General features: G+C 46.0%; 2 protein-coding genes across 7 annotated transcripts in view; one reads left to right on the top strand and one right to left on the bottom strand.

The window, feature by feature from the left end:
* wdpcp (WD repeat containing planar cell polarity effector) overlaps positions 1 to 18,091 on the bottom strand; it is a 44,626-nt gene extending 26,535 nt beyond the window's left edge. Inside the window, exons 1-9 of one of the 6 annotated variants that reach the window (XM_062463450.1) lie at positions 17,482 to 18,091; positions 17,323 to 17,354; positions 7,935 to 8,030; positions 7,710 to 7,805; positions 5,893 to 5,977; positions 4,141 to 4,185; positions 2,709 to 2,759; positions 962 to 1,032; positions 251 to 310 (exon numbers count right to left, since the gene is read on the bottom strand). In XM_062463450.1, coding sequence (XP_062319434.1) covers positions 251 to 310; positions 962 to 1,032; positions 2,709 to 2,759; positions 4,141 to 4,185; positions 5,893 to 5,953 — 288 coding nt within the window. In that variant the 5' untranslated portion in view covers positions 5,954 to 5,977; positions 7,710 to 7,805; positions 7,935 to 8,030; positions 17,323 to 17,354; positions 17,482 to 18,091. Of the gene's footprint in view, positions 1 to 250; positions 311 to 961; positions 1,033 to 2,708; positions 2,760 to 4,140; positions 4,186 to 5,892; positions 5,978 to 7,709; positions 7,806 to 7,934; positions 8,186 to 17,322 lie in introns of those variants that run through there. The other 5 variants (XM_062463453.1, XM_062463448.1, XM_062463451.1 and 2 more) reach the window with 5 other exon arrangements.
* Positions 18,092 to 18,098: 7 nt separating this feature from the next.
* On the top strand, positions 18,099 to 25,224 carry mdh1ab (malate dehydrogenase 1Ab, NAD (soluble)). The gene is made up of 9 exons (XM_062463455.1): positions 18,099 to 18,217; positions 19,034 to 19,132; positions 19,537 to 19,633; positions 20,347 to 20,522; positions 21,531 to 21,653; positions 23,190 to 23,366; positions 23,821 to 23,934; positions 24,272 to 24,361; positions 24,572 to 25,224. The coding sequence occupies exons 1-9, from the start codon at positions 18,215 to 18,217 to the stop codon at positions 24,692 to 24,694; spliced, it is 1,002 nt and encodes a 333-aa protein (XP_062319439.1). The 5' UTR covers positions 18,099 to 18,214; the 3' UTR covers positions 24,695 to 25,224.
* The last annotated feature ends 335 nt before the right edge of the window (positions 25,225 to 25,559 follow it).

Below are 25,559 nucleotides of genomic sequence, written 5' to 3'. Positions count from 1 at the left end.
TCCAGCAGGGGGAGGGGCGGGTGGGGGGAGGTTCAGGTCTAGTGTTCCTGACTGGCACAGGTGGCTTCCCAGAACTAGACAATGTATTGAAGATTGTGTGTGTTTATGTGGTGAAGGGAGGGGGGGGGGGGGGGGTGGTGGTTTAAGAGGTTTGAGAACCTGCTTCTGACTAACGTGTGAAAAGGGTGTACAGGTGAGTGGAGCAGAGCACGTTCGTGTGTGTGTGTGTGTGTGTGGGGGGGTACAATACCTGACAGCAGTGCTTGTTCTTCCATCTGGCGTGAACACATGCACTGGTCTGCAACAGCTCCTGAGAAACCAGCAGAGAGAGAGACCCAGAAAGTGTGAGGGGTGGGGTGAGGCGAGGGGAGCAGAAAGACTGAGTGAGGGAGTGAACGAGTGAGAGTTAGTGTGCGAGTGAATGAGCAAGTGAGTGAGTCTCGGTGAGAGAGTGAGCGAGTGAATGTGTTCACGCGAGTTGTCAGCTATTCCTGTGGCATTCCAAACACAGCTGGGCGATTGGAGGAGAGGAGGGAGGGGGGGGGGAGTTGTTTCTAGTTTCAGACAATGGTGAGGAGGGTGGGGGGGGACTAGAAACAGCCACAGTCAGGGCCAGGCAAACAAAGCTACGTCTGTACTGGTACAAGGAGAAGGGGAGGAAGGAGCGCTAGAAGGACCGGAGTGAGGGAGGAAGAGAGGGATGAGAGGAGGAGGAGGGGGGGGGGCAACCTGCGGCCCCCTGATCCCCTCAAATATCCCCCTCGATGACAGAGCGCACCCGAAAGAGAGGTGCCGAGAGATGAGGAGAGGGAGAGGGTGAGAGAGTGGAGGAGTGAGAGAAAGAGAGAATGCCCCTATTTGTTAATCAATCGGGCGTTTCGGAAAGGGAAAACTCCTCCAATCCCTGGGGGTGTGTGGAAGGGTAGCTGAAAGGTGGCGTGGGGGGGAGGGGGGAGGTTACCTCCAGCTCCTTCAACGAATCACGGAGCTTCTCTGGGCGGCGGTTCTTAGGGGTCCAGGAGTAGCCGCGAGCTAAAGGGAAAAAGAGAAGAAACACAGGAAGTATTTTCAGATCATGTGGCCTTCTCTCCAGTTAAATATGGTATTCCCAAGACCTCAAGGGAATTCCAAACAACTCCCGTCCGGAAAACCATCCAGCGGATAACACTGGAATTTCAGAAGGGAGGTCTTGAACTGAAGGTAGGTGAGGGTCAAGGTATGAAAGAAGCCCAACTGACAAATATGTGAAAGCCAAATGGTTAACAGGGATTAAAATGCAAAAGAGTCCGGTGGAATGAAGACTTGAGTAATAAAATTAAGTTACCTGTGAGAAAGAGGGGGCGAAAATGTCCTTAAAGGTAGAGAGCACCAAAACTAAAACCTAATATAAGCTAAACTAATATAGCATAAGATATCCTTTACTAGGATAAGGCAGGTCATCTTCAAATGCAAAGACTTAACCAGCTATCTGACCGGATGCCATCGCTCACATTTGGCGAAATCAAGGGAATTACAACATTGTGCGACCAACTCTAACCATAATGCTACAGTGTAATTCCTGAGCCTAAGCCTATGTAATTCATGGTATAGTTGTTTCTCCTTTCATCCTGTTGTGTTTGACAGTGGCTGCAAGCTATACTGCAGCTCATATTTAAACCAAAATGCATTTCACACAAACAGAACTGGAAGTTGGCGGTAAAGCCCATATCCGAACAAACTTACAGATGCACACCACTCAAAATAACACTCGTTCCTCCTGCAAACCCCATCTTAATTTCCCCATCCGCCCTGACTACTCCTCACCCCGTTTCCCTCTCTGGTGGCAAAAACAGGGAAAGATGGTAAAAAGAAAAAAGGGGGGAGGGGGGGGGAAACAGAGAAGTTAATTGAATTCTGGGCCTACTTCATCCTTTGCATATACATGAGTGTTAATACAGAGGAAAGAGGGTCTGTTTCTCAAGATGGGTGTAATCGCCCAGCAATCAGGTTTTTTTTTCTGTCCGCCACCCCCCCCCACCCCCACCATCCCTCTCTTATTTTTTTTATATATTTTTAAATAAACCATTAAGAAACGGGCCCTCCATTAAGAACGAGTGGGAGGGTAAACACATGCATGTAAATGAAGGGGGAGGAACAGAGGGGGAGGAAGAGAGAGAGTGGGGTGAGTGGGTGATGAGGAGGAGGGAGGGAGGGAGGGCAGGGGGGACGCGTGTTTGTCTCCTGATAAGGGTGTTTGTATTTCCCTCCTGGGTGAGCGAGGGAGAGAGAGCGCAAGAGAGAGGAGAGAGAGAAAGAGAGCGCGAGAGAGAGAGGTAGATTGAGAGGGGGTGGGGGGGGGGTGGGGGCTAGGCAGGCTGGTTGACTGACTGACTGACTGAGGGAGTTATTTCTGGAAGATGGCCATATACTGGTATGATGATTAGGGGCCTAATGGAAGCAACTGAGGGTGGAGGTTTGGACTGGAGAGTGCGCACACACAGACAGACAGACACACACACTGGCATGAGTGTACTTCCAGATAAGGATGCACAAACATGAGTGCACACACACACACAGTCCCACACACTACTCAAGCTATGCACGTCCAAACACACAACTCTCAATTAAATATACACACACGCACCCACCCACCCACCTGCCCCTACACCCTCTCATCCCTTTTAGCATTTGTATTCGTTTGAAGTATTAAGTATTTAAGTCATACTTACTCTCTGAGAAATGTTGCTTCTCATTGTAGTAATGGCACTCTGAGTGGGTGACTGAAAAACAGCAGAAAAAAAAAACAACAAAGAAGAATGAGTGCATGTGACAAAAGATGCAGACAAGTATGTGGCTGTGAGCATGAGGCAAGCGAGTGCAAGAGTCCTGACATTTACATGGGTAACTCCACACTCTAAGAGCCTCCCCTCACCTTGCCTGTACTTACACCACAATCCCACCTCCCAGCCCAGTCGCCCTGAGCAGGAAAGTGGGCTGTCTGGCAGGCCCCACCAGCAATGCAGGCCTGGATTAGTAGCATTCATCAGATAAGCATCTGAGGAGCCAGACTCACCCAGACACAGCCACCTGCTCTGGGGCAGGGTGGGGAAGGCTGGGGGGGGGGTTAGGAGAAGGGACCCCAAGAGTCATTCTAATAAGGTTGGGACTCCCTCTTGTGGAAAAAACAAGGCGCTACAAGGACAAATTCAGGCGTACATTCAATTGGCATCTATATGTTTTTCAGTTACACCCAACAGCTTTGATAATTGCTTTTATCAACAGGCTCCTAGATGATGTTGGTGATTCCGGGGGGGGGGGGGGGGGGGGGATCTGCTTCATTCATCTGTGTCGTTTCTTTCACTCTCTTTTTTGCTCATATATCAAGACACTCTTTTGGAGGTTCGCCAAAGGAAAGGGATTTGGAATGAGAGAGAGAGAATCCTCTCTGCAGAGGACAGGCATGAAAGAGACCACAGCTGTTCAGATGAGAGACAGAGAGAGAACCACAGATGAAGGAAAAGAGAAAGACAGCACGGGAGACAGGAAGGAAGGGATGGAGAGAGAAAAAAACAAGGAAAGAAGCTGATCATTTTTGTAGTAATAGTAGTAGCGGAATGTCAAATTTAGATGTTGAACCCCATTCAAAAAGTGAACATTAAATGCTGGTTAAACACTACCTGGACACACTTTAGTTCCATGCATAACTTTTTTAACGTAAACACATTTCTCCTTAAAAACAATCTTCAGCTTATGAGGCATTGAAAGAGTCAAGCAACATGAATACTTTATGTATAATTCTGATGCCAAAGCCATCCATTATCAATTACCAAGCCATAATTAAATAAATCAACGTCATTATCAGAAATCAATAATTTAAAAGGATTCTTCTATTTCAATTTGGGTGGTAAGTAAGACGCCCTGGCCAGGTCCAGCTGAAGACACCAGTCCTTTGTCATGCGATCTGTGACAAAGCTTACAAGCTGAGCTGTATCATCGCGACAGGTCAAGGGCTTCGGGGGGGAAGTTGTGTGTGCGAGTGTGACATCGTCTTGTGTGTATTTAGGGATTTGGGGGGGGAGTGAATCTTACCAGACGAAACCGAAACATAAATACACACGGTAAACATAAGCAATAAGGGTAAACAGTGCAATGCATATTTACCCGGCTCTCCTTTCTCGTGGTACTGATAGGTGCCAATATCTGTATCTGTGGAAGGAAGGACAGAGAGATAGACGGGGAAGGGGGGAAGGGGGGGGGGAGAGGGACAGAGAGAGAAAGAGAAATGAAGACCAGTTGGTGAGAGAATGCGGACAGATCAGCAATTTGGCACCGCAGGATAAACAACCCCTATCAGTCAGTGTTCTGTCCCGTCTGCCTGCACCCGTTCCAGATAAGAACGATGGAGGGAGGGAGGGGTATTAATAAATAAAAAAACAGAAGCATACTGTAACCCCCTTCACCTCGGGGACTGAGCCCAGCCCAGCCCCAACCCCCCCCCCCCCCCTCCACACACACTCATGCACGTACGCGCACCCCCCCCCCCCCCCCGTGCCTCCCAAACTGCTGAGATGAGCTTTTTACAGGGTGTTTTTTTAGCCGGCTGGAGAACAGCGGAGCATTTTAACAGCACATGGTTTCTTTATCACTCCCACTGCTGCTACTAGGGCCTGGGCAGGCTAATGCAATATGGACCGGGAGGCGAGGAGAGGGTGACAACACACACACACACACAGACTGAAGGGCCTTCAAATGAGCTCGGTAACATTTTAACCTTTCTCCATGCATCAGTTCTGTTATCTGAAGGACAAACTGTGTCTTTAAACAGACGCGTTCAAACCGTGGGGAGGGGGTATGTCACACGTCACCAGCACAGCCGCCTTATCCCTCCACCATTTGCCCAGATTGCAAAAACACACCCGAGTGCTAAATAAACAAATAAGGATGACATGTCCGTTTTCGTACGCGCGCACATGAAAACACGCACACACAGCTTGGGCCTCAGTGAGACACTATCTCCTTCTGGAGCTCAGCAGACTGTGAAAGAAGAGGCGGACAAAGGGCAAAACAAGAACATGGAGAAAAATTGAAGAGATGAGCAGATAGTTGTCGCCCCTCCACCACCTCGCAAGGAGTGGCCCCGCCCACAGGGCCAGGGAGGCCGGGGGGTTGGCTGGCGTTCGCCCTGGGGGGGGGGGTCTGAAGACCCGGTAGTACGAGTAGTGCTGCGAGAAAGTGTATTGACACACATTTACTGTCAATATTGTCGTCTCTCTCAGGTCATTTAGACTGGAATGGGGCTCACTGATATGTGTGGAGTCGGTGCTGGGTCTGGCTGGGCCTGGAAGCCAACAGGAGAGAAGCTCTCAAGGACTCAGAGGACACCACAACACATACTGAACATGCTGCAACAGTATAGGAGGGTGCGCCGGGGACTTTGAACATGGGTTGAGGATTTGGCTGCGGTGCCGTGTCGGGGACGAAGCCTGCAGCCTCACTGCCGACGTCTCCCTTCTGCCTTCCGTTTGATGTGACTCTGCAGCTCTCGAGTGCAGATGGCGAGGGACGAGGGGGGAGATAGGGAGGAGAGAGAGAGGGAGGGGAGGATGCAAACGAGAGAGAACAGGAAGGAGGGGGAAGAAAAGGGAATAGGTGATGAATGAGAGCGCAAGAAAGGGAGAGGGAGAGAGAGAGAGAGAGAGAGAGAGAGAGAGAGAGAGAGAGAGAGAGAGAGAGAGAGAGAGAGAGAGAGAGAGAGACATACTGTAGGCCCAAACTGTGTGAGCGGGTAAGAAAGCAAAAAGAGAGAGCGAGACGAAAGATAGGGAAGGTGTTACAAAGACAAATAAAGTTCTGAGTGAGGAAAGCGAAAGGAGAGAAAGTAATGAGGGCGCAGACTGTGAAGATGGGCAGTACCTGTGACTTGCAGGGAGCTCTTGGCGGACCACAAGTGCAGCTCAGCCAAGCAGAAGGCCATCTGAGCAGGTTGAGTAACTCGAGTCTGTAAGCAGAGGTCGGGCGTGAGACAAGTGGAAACAAAGGAGAGAGAGAGCAGACAAAACAACAGAGATAAACATCTGGTGGAGATGTTTGTATTGTGGCAGACTGACATACCTGTACAAGGAGGCCCCGGGGTCACAGACACACACACACATCCATCCATGCATACATACACCCCATGTACACAGCAAAGTACACATCACAGCCATCCACTGATTGACACACACTTTGAAAGTGACAACCGAGACAAAGCACTAGGCATTCCTCACGCATCACTGTCTGAAAATGACAGCTGCTCTCTCTCTCTCCCTCTCTCACTCATTTCCTTGACTCCATCTCTTCCTCAAGGTCCAGTAACACACTGCTAAGCACGGATCCCTCCATCGCCCTCGCCCCCGCTCTCCTCCTCTCTGTCCAGTAACTGCTGAGGGTGGACACTCCTCTCCCTCCGCCTCTCCCTCTCTTTACTCCACCCCCCCCATCTCTCCCCCTCTCTCAGTTAATGCTGAGAGATGACTCTCTTATCTCTGTTCTTTGCTCCTGCTGGCTCACAGAGAAATCGCATTGTGCCCCCCTAGCCCCCCCCCCCCCCCGGAAAAAAACTACAGCTTACAAAATACAAGCGATAAATCCAGATGCCATGGAAACGCCAGGGCCAGCACAGCTGTAACGCTGGCCGAGTAACGAGTTTACTGACATAAGAGGATTCTTTCAGCTTGCTAACCAGCTTTTTAAAAATATTTATATACAGGAAAGTCAGGCCTTGGGGGAAAAAAAACGACTCTGTAAGGGTTGTAAAGTGAAGATGTTTCATTTTGTTATCTGGAGTTAGGAGGGGACTCGGTCCTGGCTTTGATTAAGTGTTAGGGGGATTCTAACAGGACTACTGCAGAGAGATAGTTGGGAAGTGCCTATTCATCTAGAAGATATATTTGTGATATGTACGAACAAACATGAAGACATTTCCTTAATGGGAGAAGAGGGAGTAAGTGGGCTTTGATGAGGGGAACCTGAGAGGGGTTTACTCTCGGCCTTCTCTCCCGACACATTCTAAACACCTGGGTGTTTACCTAGACACTTCATACCTCTGACACACCATTCCTACTCCTTCAACATTCACCTCTCAAAACACACACACACGTATGCATGCAAACACACAAATCAAATATTCATACCAGAAACACTCATCGTCTGACGTTTATGTATTTATTTGATTGAATCGCACACTAACGCCCACGCTCTCACACAAACACAGGCTGTCCAAACAGAGATGGGTATAGAAGGCTGGGGGCAGTGAGGTTATTGTATCCTACGTACACACAGGTAAATAGGCTGCTTTAACATCAAAGGCCAGGAAGAAAACAGACAACTCCTCTTTCAAAAGGAAGGCAAAGGCAACTACGACCCCGTCTGCCCTGTTCCCTCCTCCCCTTTCTCTGTTCTCCCTCCTGTCCTGTCCCCTATGGGCACTGGGGGGGGGGGGGGGAGTGACAGACACAGACAAAGATGGACAGAGAGAGAGGGAGAGAGAGAGACAGAGATTCAGAGGGGAGTTTGCCTGGGTGCTGTCCCATGCTCACTTAACTTAAGATGCAACATAAGTGCTCTGCTGATGATAGAGATCAAAGACAGGCTTGTTCACATGGTCTGTCTCACTGGAACACATGTACATTCAAATGTCATCATGCCACTGAATACAGAGTAAATGTCACAGAATACCGACATTTACTTACTTGAAGTTTCTACGTTGGTACTGGTCTTCAAAGGACAGGAAACACTGGGCACTGCTCCCTGGTCTGAGCCTTGTTCCAGAACTCTCCTGGCTTCCACTGAAACAACAGGGGGAGAGAGGTAAAAAACACGTTGCACCCTTTTTGCCTGAAAATGTTATGTTGCAACTACGAAGGGTTGCAGCCTCAAGGTAGCACACACACACACACACATACACACACACACACCTCTCCCTGGGGGTAAGGAGCTCTCCTGTCAGGCAACAGAGTGGTCCCGTCACTATGGGAGGTGTGGTAAATTACAGGGCTGGAGGCCTGCCACAGCTGACACACAAGGTCCCATTACACAACCATTTTAATTACCCACTGGCCTCTTCCCTTTCTCCCCCCTCTCTCCGTCTGTCTGTCTTTTTCTCCCTCTCTCGCTTCCCGTCTTGTACACAATCTCTTTCACCCGTGTACATGCTCTGTTATGTTCTAGTCCATTTGTTTCATGTAGAGAAGTGATGTTTGAGTACACCATCAACTTACTGTCCCCTACACAAACACAACGTACTTGAGGTAAAATACACAGGTACACACCCGCTCACCCACACACACACACACACACACACCAAGGACTACAGAAGCACCAGCTCCTATCTCTGTCTTTAAGGGGACAGTCATGTACCAACAAGAGTTGTATCAGGATCTAAACTAAATACGGAATCACAAATCGTAAAAAGGAAGCTTTGGGATGGAGGGAGAAACCCCGCGAAAAAACACGAGCACAGATACCGTAGACACAAACCCTGCTTCTGCAAAGTATCATGGGAAAAAGGGAGTTGCCCCCAAAGTGTTGACGATAAGATAGAAACTGGATAACGTGGTGTGTGTGTGTTTAAGTACCCTGTAGAATGCATTATCTAAAAAAGATGAATAGAGCTGATAACAGCAGTACATGGCTGCTAACTCTTATACGAACAGGGTGATCCTAACTCTCCACAGACAATCCATAATGCCTACAATTCCACTTGAACAGGCATGGAAGACCGCCAAAGAGACTCAAATGTAATGAATCATATGCACTAAACCTTCCCCTACCGTAATGCAGTATATATATATTAATATATATATATTAATATTAACATATGAATATGTGTATATGATAGATGTATATGCTCGATGATAGATAACAGAGATGGGTATAGAAGGCTGGGGGCAGTGAGGTTATTGTATCCTACGTTAGATGATAGATACCAAAACATTACCAATGACAAAGTATGATACTAACTCTGCTCCATCTCTTCCAACATGAGTTTGAAGGCTCTATGGTTGCTTCTTGAACATGCTTACAGTTCCCCTATCGTCACACCCTCTCTCCCTCCTCCCCTCCTCCCCCATCACCCCCTCCCCTGTAACTCATGTCATGACAGAGAAGGACCTCTGGTAGTGCAGAACTCAACCTGTCAAGGAAAAGAAAGGATGAGAGAGGAGGAAGAGACGGAGGGGGTGAAGTCAAGTTGAAGCTCAGATGAGGACAATGCTCTGCATTGGGGAAGTGGTGTAAGGCCTTGCGGCAGTACACACACACACACACACACACACACAAACACACACACACACACACTGTATGTCTCCTCGGTTGTCCTATTAAAGGGTGGGGGTGGACAGAGTGGCGCCAGGAATCGTGCTGACACACACACACACACACACACAAAACATGCCTGTGACACAGACTCCCATGGGAGGCCATTCAACCGTCTGAGGTAGAATAATAGAGATGACAGACAAGCAGAATAAAATGAGTACCTCTGAGGTGAGTGTATGTATGTGTGTGTGTGTGTGTGTGTGTCGGTTACAGGACATGTCAATCAGTAAGAAAATGAAGCCAGAGAAAATGAGCGATGCCGCTGTGAAGAGAATCTGGTCGTCAAGTGACATGTGTGTGTGTGTGAGAAAAGAGTGTGAGAGAGAGAGAGAGAGAGAGAGAGAGAGAGAGAGAGAGAGAGAGAGAGAGAGAGGGGGGGGATGTTTTGGGTTTCTGAGGAGGAATCTGCTGTGATTGTATGAAGGTGCACGTAGAGGTGAGAAGTTGAAGAGTTCAGGAGTTCAGACAAGGGGATGACAAGACAGGCCCTAGGAGAGAGAAAGACAGAGAGAGACCCATGTACCTGTGCTGCCAAAACTGCTTGCAAGGCCAAATCAAGGGTTACTTGAGTAATTCTTTAAAGCACTCCGGGATTCACACCATTGACAGGAACTCTCTGGCCAAAAACAATTCAGGAAAAAAAAAAAAACTCTAGCTTGACTGTAAGTTGATTTTATTTTTCTATATCTAATGGGTCGATGTTCAAATAGTCTCCACGAGTGAATGAGTGAGCAACAGTGATTGAGTGAGTAAAAACTCCAAAGCACATGAGCAAACTTCATTAGAGGGGTTAATGGAGGGAATAAGGAGGTGGAGGAGAAAAGGAGGTGGAGGAAAGACGGGAAACTCAATTCCAGCTGAGGTATTTACCCTGAGTGTCAGAGCAGAAACACAAACAGTTGAGTAATGACAGACATTAGAGAGAGAGAGAGAGAGACAGACAGACAGACAGAGAGAGAGAGAGAGAGAGGTGTGCGAGCGAGAGATGTGCTTGAAAAGCAAATAAAGCGTTGGAAGAAGAGAGCGAGAGAACAAGAGAGTGAGAGAAGAAGAGAGCGGGAGAGAAACAGAGCAAGGAAGAACGAGCGCGAGTGAGAGAAAAACCAGAAAGAGCGAGAGACAGCAAGTTTTCCATGACCAACTTATCGTAGTCTGCTTATCGAGGTCGCGGAGGAAGGATCAATGACAACATCGGGGCTTCAAGGACCCAGAAGCCCCCTTGGCCTTCTCAGCCCTGGTCCTCTGTCACTGCTAAGGTGACACGTGTCATTCTGACCGTGGCTTTTGTTTATGTTGTTGGATTTACTTCTCTAAGCTGCCCCCCTGTTGTTTACCCCTCACTCCAGCGTGCACATAGGTGCACACACACACACACACACACGTCGTTAAAGGTTTAGTCTAGCCCTTTGACAGGTAGGTGTGTGTGTGTGTGTGTGTACGCGCGTGTGTGTCCGATGCCTAGAGAGAATGAGAACCTCACGGACCAAAGCAAAGGTCAGGATCAGCGTTCCCCCAGACTCCCCCCTACGACCTTATTACTCTGCACCTGCCACCTTCTGTCACCGTGGTGACGTCCCGTCCGCCGCCGCCCGGACGCGGTCACCGGCACGGCGGTCGGCGCCGTGGTGGGGTCACCGCTCGCCGGGGCTGTGTCCCCCTGCTACGTTCGGGGAGGGGGACAGGGGGCGAGAGGCACTGGGGACCCGCTGTGACCTCGGGCGTGTCGGTCAGTTCAAAGCCTTGACCGCCTTTTTAAGCTGACTGACGGGTCTTGGGGGTTAAGTGTTGGGTGGATATGGCTGTGTGAGCAAGGGAGAGGCACTTTTAAAGTACCTGAGTGACCAACAAAGTCAAGCATCCCCCTGCAGCCAATGCTATAGAAAGTTATTGTGCTATATAGGGTGGTGACTTGCGTATAGCTACTGCGTCATCTACAGTAGTGGTGTAGCCGACTTAATAAGGAGCAACGCAGTCATTTCACTATTTGTCATCTTTGTACAGTCATGTTTTCTGGAACACAAAACCGAAGCAAAAGCTCCTCTCACGTACTATTCAACCATATTCCTGGTTCAGTATGAGAACATGCCAAAACATGAAGGTCTAACCGTTAGGCTAACGACAGGCCAACCAACAACATTTTACAGTGAGTGAGGCCAGATTCGGCTTCCTAACGAGTTGAAAAACAAGGCCTGTGGATAGAGTGACCCCCATCCAACCTCTGAAACATGCATGTGCGCACACCTGGCCCTTCTCCATCTGACAGACAGCCTAAGTGACCAGCCGTGCGTGAAAACAGCCCACTTTCTCGGTGGGCACAATCGTTCCAGCACTCCCAACATCAGGCCCCTACGCTCCGTGACACACACACACGCACACACTGTCTGGCCACAATGCAGTGCTCCTCTTTGTTCCCGGGAATTTTCTTGATTGACTATTACATGCTTGCATCATGCATCGAACACATGTACATACCCATTCCTTTTGTGCACACGTACCAACTCTCCTACAGACATAGGAAGACGCACACATACAACCCACACACACCAAGACAAGCAGAAAACCCTCCCTGATTTTCTTTGGCTCTAGTAGGACTGGGACAATGGCAGGGCCGTGCAAGTATTGCTGGGTCAAGTCTGGTCTTGTTAGGTCCTGTATCACCTTTCCTCCGAGTCTGCCTGTAAGAGCCCCAAAGGGACCTAGAGGGGCCCCGCTGTTCTGTGTTTAACATTCTGCCTGACATAAGAACACACATTGGCATGTTTTCCATCTGCGTTCCTTGAGAAAGACACCATATTTTGGAACTGGCTGTTCCAGCCAGTGGTATAAGGTCTCCGCTCCAGCAAAGTCACTGTCAGACTTCCCCTGCCGTGATGCCAGACAATCTTAACGCCACAGGATCAGGCTTTTGTGTGAGAACACGCGCCCACGCACACTATCCCCTCTCACCTAGAGAGGGCGTGTGGGTGCTGGTCCGCTGGCTGGGCCTGGGGTGTGTACGCCTTCCTGTGGATGTGTGGGTGACCAACCATCCTGGCGAAACTACAGGCCCCCCTTGTCTCCTCCCCTCCCCTCTCCACATACACAGGCTTATTTCGCTGTCTGGGCGCGCCTATCCTGTCGGCACAGCAACAGGCGCTATCCTGGCTAACATCTGCGCCGCGACCCGGGGGGCACTCAGAATGGGCCTTAATCCCCATGCAGTGTTGTGGGGAAAAACATTCCCTCCCCCCCCTCACACCACCACCACCACCCCTCCGCGCAAGGCAGCGCAAACAAACAGCGAACCGCTCACAACCTGCGAGCAACAGGCCCCAAAATGTCCGCCCTTGTGCGGCAGCTGTGGCCTCTCAACGGCACAGGGAAGCATTATGACTGTGCAGGAGGGTGTGACCGCCAAAGCAGGGCCCAGCGAGTTACTGCAAAGCAGACAGCAGTCCAGTTGGATGGATTTGAGTTCGGGGGGTTAATGAAAGGTGGAAGTGTTGAAAGCGGGGGGGTGGGGGGGGGGCACTTGATTGTTGAAAACTCACAACAACGTACGATGCTGATTTGAAAAAGAGAAAAAAAAGCAGCAGAAATGCGTTTGGCCCGGGCGCCGGATGCTGTCGGTATCAGCTGCCATGTTGTCGGCAGGTTCCAGGTTATCCTCCACTGCGTTTTGGAGAAGGAAAAAATAAAGTGTTTGCGAGTGTCAAAAGCTTGTTTTCGGCTACATCTTGTGGCACTTTGGCGCCCTCTTGTGAGTGAGAGAAAGAAAAATAAAAGATTCTGAATGACAAAGCATGCGCCTACATCAGACAGATCTGTCAACGTCAGATCAATTGAATCTATTCTGTAGCGAACTGAACTGGCACCATTTGTAAAATGTCGCTTTTGAGAAAAGGTCTTCTGAGTCGCCGCGGAGCACATAAAGACATAACCCCGTCCATCACCCAATTAGCATATGAACACATGCATTTGTCTTCATATCGGTTAAAGTCGATTCTGTCAAAGCTATTTCATGGGCCATTTCCCTGTGCAAACACTGAAGGGGGAATGAGAATGACGTGAATGAGTATGGCTGAAGCTTGCTTTCAGGAAGGTGTGTGTACACGTGCGCAGGCACACACGCGCACCTCTGAAGGAAACAAAGTGTGCATGATTAAAATTGATTGAATTTGGTTCCGTTTCCCTGCCAAGACTAGGCTGTGTGCCTTTGGAGAAGACATGTTCTCTGACTCGAGGGCTGCTTGTGTTATTTTCCAGCGCTGCGGAGGCTGTGCAAGCTGACACTTGGCCCCCTGTCATCAAACCCAGCTCGGGTTTCTGAAAAAGAAAAGTCCATCAAAGCCAACAGGAGGAACTCCAACACCCTTGGGCCCCGTCTTGAACATGCTTTACAATCACAACAGCTCAAATGGAACTCAGAGCTATTTCTGGAACAAAGTCCTAGGCTGTACCTGGGCTCAACTGAGCTATGCAAGGGGGTCGTCTAGAGGATGTACTTGGACAAAGGAAAGAGAGAGGGGCACATTACGCACATGACAATAGTCTTCCACCACACGCGGCTGTTTCCTCAGTGATCGAAATCATCCTCCGGAAACTTCTTTCCATTACAACTGAACATGAAATGCAGTGAAAAGGTCAAGGCCTTCTGAAGTATTGAATGTTTCAGGGACCCTGGAAAGATTCAGCTACGTTTCTCCAACCAACCACACGCAGGTTATAACAGCTAGACAGGAGGCAGGTCGTTCCAACATGGCCCTTTGCCGACACCTAGTGTACACATCTCATTACTGTAGGCAACTTCCACTCCCAAGCCTACATGAGAACCAAACTTCATTCCAAACAACCGGACTGCCGTCAACAGTGATACACCCGGTGAAACCGCAAGAGGGTTTTAATCCTGAAGGAAGCCTGAATCTCCACCTCATCCCATAATCTCAGAGTAGACTGGGACGACAACAGGCATTACACTGCTGGGACACAGATGCATAGCGATAGTGCTGCTGCTGCTGCTGATGATAGCTGAGGATTTGGTGGCAATGATGTAATCAACAGTGAGGTGAGGTGGACGGTTTGAGCATGTTTTGCTATGGGGCTAGATTGTTCATTACTGCTGATGTTTTTATTGCGGGACAGATAAGAGTGTGGTGGCTGTGTAGCAGAGTTCATGCCATGCTGTCATAAGGGACACGTAGGCGAGAGGGAGAGGAGAAAGATGAGGAAAGGGTGGCGCTAAGAGGAGACAAGAGGATAGGAAGAAGGAGCTAAGGAGAGGGCAGGCGATGGAAATGGGATAGAGCGATGGTGAGCAGGCCGGGTGAAGGGGAGGATGCAAGAGATGACAGTTGGTGAAGAGTCTTTTGGGGAGGTATTGGACAGGCCACACAAGGTGAGACAGGAGTGTTATGTGGAGCAAGACATGTCTGGGTCCTCACTCTCATCAAGATTAAGATTGTGTGTGTGTGTGTGTGTCTCTGGGTTTGGGCTGAGCCAAAACCTCCATGATGCTGCCTGTTTTCACAGTACAAACACAGAGGATCAGGCCCGGCATGAAAAGCGGGCACCAGATAAGATCGTGAATGCCGCCGTTGTTCTGGTTCCGCTGGGAACCTTTTACCAGGAAAGTAGGCCTATTCCTAATCCCCATGTCAGCCAAGGAGTTAGCCAGGGTGTCAGCCAGCACCATGAGAAAACAAACATAAATGAACAAAGTTTGTGGGACAATCTTTGAAATAAGCTCTCGCATAACTCATAGTCATTGTCTCATATCTGAATACTGCATATCACCCCATGCTAGTCCATCTAGAAACAAGGTCATGGCCTTAGTATCTTGTGAAACTCAGAGGAGGAACACAGCACCTCACTTCCACACTCAGAGTTCTGGCTTACTACAAGTGACCAACCAACCAAAGACCACAAAACAAAATCACTTTCAAATATTGCAGTCAGTCATTGAATGGAGTCAGTCAAGTCATTCACAGTCTCAAGAATTCTAATCTGACACTACAAGGCTTCCTTACTAGAGCATGAAAGAAACTAAGAAACTATGGCCTAGATTAATGGGGTTTAAAACAAATATTGACATTCACAAAGTGCCTTCATGAAATCCCCCAAAGTCTAGGCATTAGCCTTAGACAGAACAGCTCAGTTCTCGTCTGGTGCCAACACAGTCGTGAGCACCTGTTCCTCTCACGTTTGCATCTTTCAAAGACACAAGTCCTGCGCCACAATGAGCGGCACACCACGAACAGGCGGCCGTAGCAGAGCTGGCGTGAGGTGCCAGCTGCTCCAAACACCCATGTGAATCGGCCTATCACACAGAAGCTGTCTGAGGAGGAGACCTTCTGTGTCGGGTGCTGTCACTGACAGATGTGGACGTGGTCACGCCAATCCCATTTTGGACCTGTGCCCACACTGGCATGCTTTTCATTGTCTCTCGTCTTATTTACGAGAAGAGACAGGAAAGGCACGGTTTGTGAAGATGAGCTAAATATCAGCTGCTGATGACGTTTAATCAAATATTTAGATACGCGTATGTTTCGTGTAGAGACCAATACAACAACACAACTAATAAATACTGTGTATTAGTAAAGAAACAAAGTTGAATTTACTCTGACCTGCATTAAATAGACAAATCAAATGTATATTGTGTATTAGAAAAATAAAGAATAGAGTAAACCTTGACAAACTATTTCCAAGAGGAACGATAAGAAGCACAAGTCAGGTAGAGAACATGTCAATCTAGCTCAGTCCAGCTCTGACTATACCAACTCCCCTCCACAGGTGTTTTTATTTGCGATATGTTTTTACATTTAGTCATTTAGCAGACGCTCTTATCCAGAGCGTTTTTAATACACATTATCTCCTAAATGCATTAAGTGACCAGAAAGATGGCTCCAAATCTTGTCTTAGGCAAGAGTCTGCACTGTCTGTCTCCCAGTTCTCTATAATTAGGCCTATGTGGCAGAGGTGTTATAGAACTCTTGTACTTACAATAAGTCCAGTTCTCTCTCAAGTCGAATTGGGAAATCAATCACACAGTTTACGGTCATCTTTTCTTTAAAACTACAGATATTGGCACATTATAGTGGGTCCTTACACAAAAAAAACAGACCTGCTCTACCTTGTACACAGAGAGCTACCCTCCTATACGTTTTTGCCCCAACCCTCACTAGTGAACCTGATTCTAATAATTACCCCAGCTGGTTAATAAGCTAAATTATGTATGTTGGAGTGAAAACCTTAGCCATGGCCTAAAGGGTTTAATTTAAAATCCAAAAGATCAGTTGATAAAGCTACACCTATAAACAGATGCTTTCTACGCATATTCTAACAGAACCCACAAATACTGTTGGATTGGGTAATGTGACTGGCCAGCTTGGCTAAAGTGAGAAGACAGAGAGGTCAATATGATGTAACACAAAACTCCTGGGCCTTTGTTGAACGAATGTAATGAGCCTGTAATTTGGTCATATATTATTAATAGCATGGATCGACTAACACTTGAATCAAATAGGGGGTCTATCGAGGTATAGGCTACTCCTATGGAAGTAACGTAGTATAGGAGAGCCTTTGTAATCACCGAGTTCCATGGTACATGAAACCTTTTGGGAATTGACAGGCAAATATGCAATCCCCTCTGGTACCAGGTGACATACTCTGAAATACTTCATAATAAACATTTGATAATGATCAGTCTGTAGTTCACAGGGTTTCGAGACACTATTTTCTCACACTGCTTTATTCAATGGTTAACATACATCATACTGTCTTTCTACAAAAAGTTGAATGCCAAAGCAAAGGGAAACTAATCACTCACTAAACAATTGAACAATTGATAATTGGTCTTTAGAAAACAACGCACGCACGAGCACATACAAGCACACACAAGCACACACTACCTGTCAATCAGTCCCAAACAATAAACACTGGGCAGTTATGCCAAGGAAATCGCCCAATTTTACACAACTCTTACATTAATGGACATTAATATGTTTTTACCTGTGTTCTTTGCTTCTTATTTTCTCTGACGCCTGGAGGAGAACATCATTTTGGAGAGGGATCTGTCAATTGCCACAAGCAGTCCACCGCCCTAGCTAAGCTAATTAGCCAACTAGATAACTATGAAGATGTCTAGTAACAAGTTGCTCACATGATTACCTGCGTATTGTATTATTGCTAAGATGAATACGTTGTTGGGGTTTACATGCCTTTGCTAGCTGCGTACATGAGATGATTAAAGATTTGTTTAGTAGCCTGCATGCAGTGTTTTCTTTGCAGAAAAGTATTGCTTGTGTCTAGGCAACCAACGCCAAGGTTTCTCTGCCCTAGGCTGTAGACAGTGCTGAGCTAAAAGCTGTTCTATTACTAGTACTACCTAGCTAACGTGATTTGTGAGCATGTTTTCTTCTTGTTGTTGTATTTTTTCAGCGGGAATTGGTTGAGAACAATGGTTTTGTAACTAGAGCTACATACAACAACTACGAAACTGCTATACAATGTTTTTGTTGTGTTCCATCGAGAAATGAGTTTATCTGGCAAGCAAAACGTCTGAATGTCATAGTCTCGCGAGGAACGTGATCACTAATCAGTGAGTTTGAAAAGTATGTCATCGTTTCACACATATTTAGTGATATACGTTTACGTTAACACTGAGACAGCATCTCATTATTGCATATTAACCCACTCGATAGTTTAAGATAGTGGGTACGCTAAATTTAATATAAATTGATTAATCCCGATTTCATACGCAGAAAATGATTGCCGAAAATCCATGTCCTCTGCTGCGCATGCGGAAATACCACGTGTTCATTCCGGATTCAAGAAATAGAGGTGACCTACTTGTTGCACGAGAAGTGGGAGAGCATTGACCAGTCCTAACCACAGCTAAACAATGGTGAGTAACCAGAGTTGCTAATGCTGTATTCAATTTAAGTTGTTTAGGAAACGCATGACACAAGTACCGTGGCACATGCTTTATTGCTTGGGTGTTAATAAAACGATAAAGCCAGCCTAGCTTATAAACTATCTACTTGGCTAATTTGAGCCAGGTCGCTTCTGCAAAGCCAAATCGGTCGCTAAATTTTAACAAACAGCATTTGATTTGTATGACTTTGAAACTAACGTTGGGCATCTCCTTCTCGGGGGCTTAATCATTCATTTAGGTTAAAGCTTATTCATTTTCTTAGCTAACAAAGCTAATTTAGCCACAAAGTGATGCTTCAATTGAAATCAAGATTACTGATTGTGTTCCGTTGGATTTGACAACGTACACTAATGTTTTTGTGAGAACCATCACTTTATTTTTATTTGTTAGAATTGAATGTATTTCTTCTGTCAGGTGGTAACTTTGTAGTGGGACACATGAAAGGGTTGAATGAATGGTAAAGATGGTGTCTCTTTAAAAATATCTCAGCTCTTTGCGTCATGGAGATATCAGGCTCTGATGTCCCGAAAAGAGTTCTCTATTTTTATATTCACCGTGCCCAACCCCTTTAGTTTCTAAATCCTGGTGACTTATAAACTGCAAACTCATAATAGCAAGTACAATTGTACTACTAAATGTTTTGAATGTATGGACAATTTAAAAACTGTGCTCCTATGCAAGAGTTGTGCATAAGCTCTACGACCAACTTCCCTTCCCTAAAGGAAAAATTAAGGATGCAGAAAGACATTACAACAAATATATTCAAAGCCCTTTTTTGTTTTGTAGTCTGAGCCCATTCGAGTTTTGGTGACCGGCGCTGCTGGGCAGATTGCCTATTCCCTGCTCTTTGGCATCGCCAAGGGAGATGTCTTCGGAGCAAATCAGGTAAGACGGGGCTTTGGCTTCAGTTACGTAACTTTCTGACTGATCTCATTATGGTTTGTAAAGAGAGTGACTCTTGCGGACAGATTGACCCCCAGTTGGAAAGACTAAAAAACAGGACATCTGTCTTGTCATTCAGTGATAAAGTTGTAAAGTTTAACGCACTAATTCATTCACAATTTAGGTAAAGCTTCATGTGACCTTGAAAGGCATACACTTGATAATGTACTCAGTTTTAAGTTTTGTACTGGTTGTAACAGTAGTTACATTTAAATGGTTCAGGCTCAGCACTATTCCTGATGATACATATTCCGTCCTCTGTTGTGGACCCAGTTGGTGCAGTTTTATTGTTGCAGCCTTCATATGATAAAGCAGTGGTGACATGCTCTGACTCTCTCCCATCGCAGCCCATCATCCTGGTCCTGCTGGACATCACGCCCATGCTGCCCGTCCTGGACGGCGTTGTCATGGAGCTGCAGGACTGTGCCCTCCCACTTCTGAAAGGTAACCATGACACTGACATCACATTCAGTCATGTCACCTGCACATGTGCCCCACTTCATGGATTTTAATTTTAATGATTCAACCCAGTTTTGCAACAGGGGAATATAGTTGTGGTAGATGTTATGTTTGCCTTTCTATAAATTGCTTTGGTGTTACTAAACAATAATGGCCTGTAGGGTTATGAGACAAATGTACTGGGCTAAATGTATTGGAGTTTGTCTGTTCAGGGTTCATAGATTATACCTTCACACTGTGAACATGCAATATTTAACACCTAACTGTATCGTACCTTTTATCTATGGTGTTCAGCCACTCTAAGCAGGTTGCAGCAAAAAAAAAAAAAAAAAAAACTAAACAAAGTTTATTAAATGAACCAGAATTTTTCTGTCCATCTCTTAGTGTCCCCGCTTTAGTCGTGAGGCGCCATTATGTAGCACCTCCATTGTGACCTGGTATTTTTCCTCTGAAATGGTGCCGTCCTTTGCTTTGTTTGTGCGGGGCGCTGTGAGAGGCCCCTGTATTAACAGCCAGTGCTGCAAAGACAATGTTTATACACGGAGGTGGCCCAACAGTGTAGCAAGCATTCCAATTGGTTTCCACGTGGTCTGTAGATGAAAGGCCATTCTGGTTCAAAAATTCTCAAAACATGCATATGTGTATATACGTGCATGTTCCTTGCTATAATATGAACGGTTGTGCAATATGTTTGGCAGAGGTCATCCCCACTGACAAGGAGGAGGTGGCCTTCAAGGACTTGGACGCTGCCATCCTGGTCGGTTCAATGCCCAGAAGGGATGGCATGGAGAGGAAGGACCTCCTCAAGGCCAACGTGGCCATCTTCAAGAGCCAGGGCACAGCCCTGGAGAATTATGCGAAGAAGACCGTCAAGGTAGGTTGGACAACTGTCCCGTTTGTGTGTTCATTTAGGGTAGTGTCAGTTCAGGTAACATAAGAAAGGGGTGTGTGCATCAAAAGCAGTTGTAAAGATAATGTGTATGAGAAGCCTTTATAGGTCTTGAAAGCAAAACGTTGTTAAGATGGGTATCAACAGGGCTTTAGTACAGCTAGCACTGAACAGAGTTTTGTTTGATGCAGCTACTTGTTAATATCAGCACAACTGGCTATGAATGCTCAAGGCTCACATTGTGCTGTTGTATGCTGGCTTTGTGACATCTAAAGAGTCCAAAGAGTAGAATGACATTAGAATGCCAGGGAACTGCTGGCAGTTCAGAGCATAGATATATATATAAAGACTAGATGTCTTACGGCGGAGTCTAGAACGTCCGCACATGGCGGCCATCTTGCTACAGTCAACTCGCTCACCCATAACATTGTGTTGGTGCAACATGTACTTTTTAAATAAAAAGTACATGTAGCACCAACACAATGTTATGGGTGAGCGAGTTGACTGTAGCAAGATGGCCGCCATGTGCGGACGTTCGACTCCATTGGCCGACAACGCGGACCAAACATCTACCCTTTATATATATCTATGGTTCAGAGCCACTGACCTTGGAGCATGTGTTCTATGCTGTCAGTCTGACGGGCAGGAGTGTCTGGCCCTGCGCTTAACTGCCCAACGTCACTGTCCTTGCACTCTTTCTCTCACACCAGGTGACCATTGGCAGTGTAGAGGGCTGAATGTAAACCGAAAATCTCCTGTTTGTTTCCCTGTTTTTTTATATTTGTAATTTCTTTAAGGCGGTTAAGATAAAGTAACCCCTGTCTCGATGAGCAACCCTCTTGTCTGAGGCTTTACATTTAACTAATTAAAATTAGTGCTCTATATTGTGCTTACCAATGAGATCGTTTTCCCTCCTATACATGTGGCCTCCTACATGCGTGTGTGGAATTTCATTCATATAAACAAATAATATGTAGCGCTCTGTCTCCTCAGGTCCTAGTTGTGGGCAACCCAGCCAACACCAACTGCCTGATCGCAGCCAAGTCTGCCCCCTCAATCCCCAAGGAGAACTTCTCCTGCCTGACCCGCCTGGATCATAACAGGGCTCGCTCTCAGGTGTGTGCGTGTGTGCGCATCTTGTTGCACCAAAGTATTTATCTGTAAAACGTAACATTGGACCACATTTATCTAAATGTAATTACATAACATAAATATTGCAGTATATGACATTTTACTTTACTGACTGGAATAATAAGTTGTGTGGAGACTTTTTTCCAGAGATTAGATCATCTCAGGCATTGTTCATATGGGGTATTTACAAATACAATTCAGCTTTAGGTAAACTACTCTACTACATCTACTAAATTATTAGTTAGATTTGCCTGTTTTACAACAGCTGCTGGTTAACTCAAATAATTTTGCCTCCAGGAAGAATACTGTCAATCACCCAATGTGTTGAGAGGATTTTTTTTATTTCTTTCCCCTTCAGGTTTCTTAAGTGACTACTTGTCTCTTCACTCCTATATCAGTGTGAGAGGCAGTGCCTCAAGGGCCTGGTTAGTAGTTGTTATATTGGTAAAAGATAATTCATTCTTGATCATGGATGCAAAACCCAATCAAACAACCATACCTCTACCTTATTCTATTTTTCCAAACCTCTTCACTTTACTACCTGCTAGACAAGTACATTGTATATTGAAGTGTAACTGAACACTAAAACCCCTTTTAAAACTCATAAATTCTTATCCAGAGCGACTTACAGTAAGTACAGGGACATTACCCCCCCGAGGCAAGTAGGGTGAAGTGCCTTGCCCAAGGACACAACGTCAATTTTGCACGGCCGGGAATTGAACTGGTAACCTTCAGATTACTAGCCCGCTTCCCTAACCGCTCAGCCACCTGACTCCCTTTGCAAAAGTGATATTGGGTTTATTTGTGTGGTGTATATCCCGGCACGTTATGCCCCTAGTGGTTAAAAACAAATTAAAATTTAAAAGATTGTGATATGAGCCTTTTATATTTAGCTACTCTGAATCATCAATATGACATTGTCTGAAGTACTCTCTTCTAAGATGTGCTGGTAACACCCCTAGGCTAACCTTTTTAAGACTGTGGGATGGGAGTTGGTGAAGTATCAGTCTAGTGGTCAGTTAATTTGTGAGGTGTTTTTTTATAGATTTACGAAGTATATGCTTATTTACATAAAAATGTGTTGAATCTTAGATTACTAAATTACATTTGTGGAATGGTTAGTTGTACATGTGCGATTCAAAGTTGCAATAGCTATTCCGGACTGCATAATTTCCCACAGAAATGTCCCATGACACAGCATTGGCTATATATATATTATATACTATAATATCGGGATCGATTTCACTGCCAAACAGGGTATATATCTGTACGTTCCACTTCTTGCAGGAGGCTTTAGCAACTGGAGGTAGCATTAGGATTTGCTAAACATTTGTGCCAGAATTAATTTTATTTTACTTCCTCCCATTTCATGATTTATTCTTAAGTCATGTCCTGACATTATCAAGCAAAAACTGTAATGCACAAAACAACCCAAGGAAATTTAAACACGTGATTTGGAACCATATTATATTTTTTAAAAGTAATCAGACACCTTCTTTTGCTTCCCCTTCCATTCTGTAGGTGGCGATGCGCTGCGGGGTGCCAGCCACCCACGTGAAGAACGTGATTATCTGGGGCAACCACTCATCTACCCAGTACCCCGATGTGCACCATTGCAAGGTCAACATGGCTGGCAGTGACCTAGCCTGCTTTGAAGCAGTCAAGGATGACACCTGGCTCAAAGGAGACTTTATCGCTGTGAGTTGGCTGCCCCTCCCCTGAGTGAATGCTCCCCGGGAGTGGTTAGAGACGGCACAGTCTACTAACATCCCCTACCTTGCCTTCGTGTGACATTATGGTGTGGAAGGACGCTCTGTCTGTCTCCACTGGAACAGGGTGACCATCTGTTTAGTTTCTGGGATTATAAGTATTAAACACAGCTGATTGTAGAGAGAGTTTAACAAACACCTTGACATTAAAGGACCAGCTCAGACACAGCGGTACTAGCAAAGTCCCTCCAAGGCAGGAAGGTCAGAGGACTGAATTATAGTAGAAGTATAGTTTTACACTTTTTCTATCGTATGGCACCGATATGGAAAAGGTATTTCACAGTTGCGTCATCAATCCCAAAGTATGGTTGTCACTTCACCAACTCTGTATTTGTAACCTGATTCATTTGCACCCTCTGACGTCCTTCCTCCCTCACTTTCAGACGGTGCAGCAGAGGGGCGCAGCAGTCATCAAGGCCAGGAAGCTGTCCAGTGCCATGTCTGCAGCAAAGGCTATCTGTGACCATATGAGGGATATCTGGTCAGGCACTCCTGAGGTCAGCACAGAGCTGGGGTCCTCTGGGGGTTTCTCATGAGGAAGTTTTACTACTCCAGTCAGGAGTTGGTAATATCTTGCCATCCCTAAGGCTGTTAGTGGGCAAATGTTTAATTGACCAGACGTTGGGGAATCCAGTTGGAAACTTTGTACTGTGTTTTAGATTTTGCGTGATCAAAGGGCTTTTTGTGCTCAAGTGCTTGCAGGGTCTGTCACTGGTTCAATTAGCTTTTTGCTTGGAGTTCAGACAAATGGCTTGTCTGTGTTTTAAGGAGTATTGTCTCCTGGTTGTGCATTTTTTAAGTTCACTCTAATGCTTTTCTTTATCTGGCTCACAGTGTGAGTTCATTTCTATGGGTGTGTATTCAAAAGGCAACACCTACGGAGTCCCTGATGACCTCATCTACTCCTTCCCTGTTCAGATCAAGGTGAGATTTGGAAAATGGGGTCAGTTACCACCATCATGATCAGTATAGAGTCCAGTGACGATTATCACTGCACATATGGTAGTGGCCTTATGGGGAATTTCTTCGTTTTGGATCTTTTGTAATGACATTCCCACACATTTGACATTTTATACAATCTGACAAAGTCCATTCTTTCATAAAAGGTTTCCCATTGGATTTTTGTTTTTACAGGACAAGTCTTGGAAGTTTGTGGAAGGGCTGGCCATCAACGACTTCTCTCGAGGCAAGATGGATGAAACAGCCAAGGAGTTGGTGGAGGAGAGAGACACTGCCATCTCCTTCTTGGGAGTTTGACTGTAGCCCCGAAGACAACCCCAACACCACTTACACACCCCCAAGCTCCCAGACTTGCGTCTACGATGGCACTCCCCTGCATCTCTGAGTGTGTGTGGTGTATGTGTGCACTAGTGTCAACTCTCCACTGAAATGAGTCACACAAATCTTGATAGGTCCCTATTGAAAAAGGAAAAGAGGATTGTTACATGTAGTTGATGTTGCACTCAGTCTACAATCACTGTAATGGTTATTTGTTGAGTCAAACAATAAAACCAGTGAAAGATTTACACATTATTTTGTTTGTAGATTAAATGTGAAGTTTTTTTTTAATTGGAACATTTTGTGAAAAATATTAAGTTGAATGATACTGACCACTAAGTTATCGTTTTCTTCAATGTTTTTCATCCCTATACCACTCCAGTGATTGCATAGGAGCTATTAGTTGTGATGGTGCAATTCTGCCACTTGAGGGCGATGCATTCTTGTTAATAAAAGAACAAATGCTGAATTTCTGTTCATTTTAATGTACTTATGCCTGAATTCAAAGATGAAATAAAAAATATATCCTCAACTGATTAGTTAGCAATGTGTTAAATACATGCGACAAAGTCTTGCGCAGAAAAAAACCTAATGTATCAACACAAATGCTTGGCATGAATAATGAGTCTATTACTCTTGTCAATGTTTCCTGCAAGCTTCCGAGCATTTTGTGTGGCTCAACAGGTAACGGGGAAAATGCATACATATATATTACTGACCGAACGAGAGTAAGTGTGATGGATGCTTATCAATAATTAAATGATTAAACATTTGATGTGTGAACAAGTCGTCAACACCAGAACTGTGCACCTTTTAATTATGACGCATCATGCATGGCTCCAGA

Source organism: Osmerus eperlanus, chromosome 6 (assembly GCF_963692335.1).
Source record: "Osmerus eperlanus chromosome 6, fOsmEpe2.1, whole genome shotgun sequence".
Lineage (NCBI taxonomy): Eukaryota > Metazoa > Chordata > Actinopteri > Osmeriformes > Osmeridae > Osmerus > Osmerus eperlanus.
The sequence above is the reverse complement of the archived record's forward strand: the minus strand, read 5'-3'. Positions and strand labels throughout refer to the sequence as shown.

Coding starts and splice junctions, on each gene's coding strand:
- mdh1ab (XM_062463455.1), top strand. Junction 19,634..20,346: donor TGCCCTCCCACTTCTGAAAG/GTAACCATGACA, acceptor TATGTTTGGCAG/AGGTCATCCCCACTGACAAG. Junction 21,654..23,189: donor ATAACAGGGCTCGCTCTCAG/GTGTGTGCGTGT, acceptor TCCATTCTGTAG/GTGGCGATGCGCTGCGGGGT.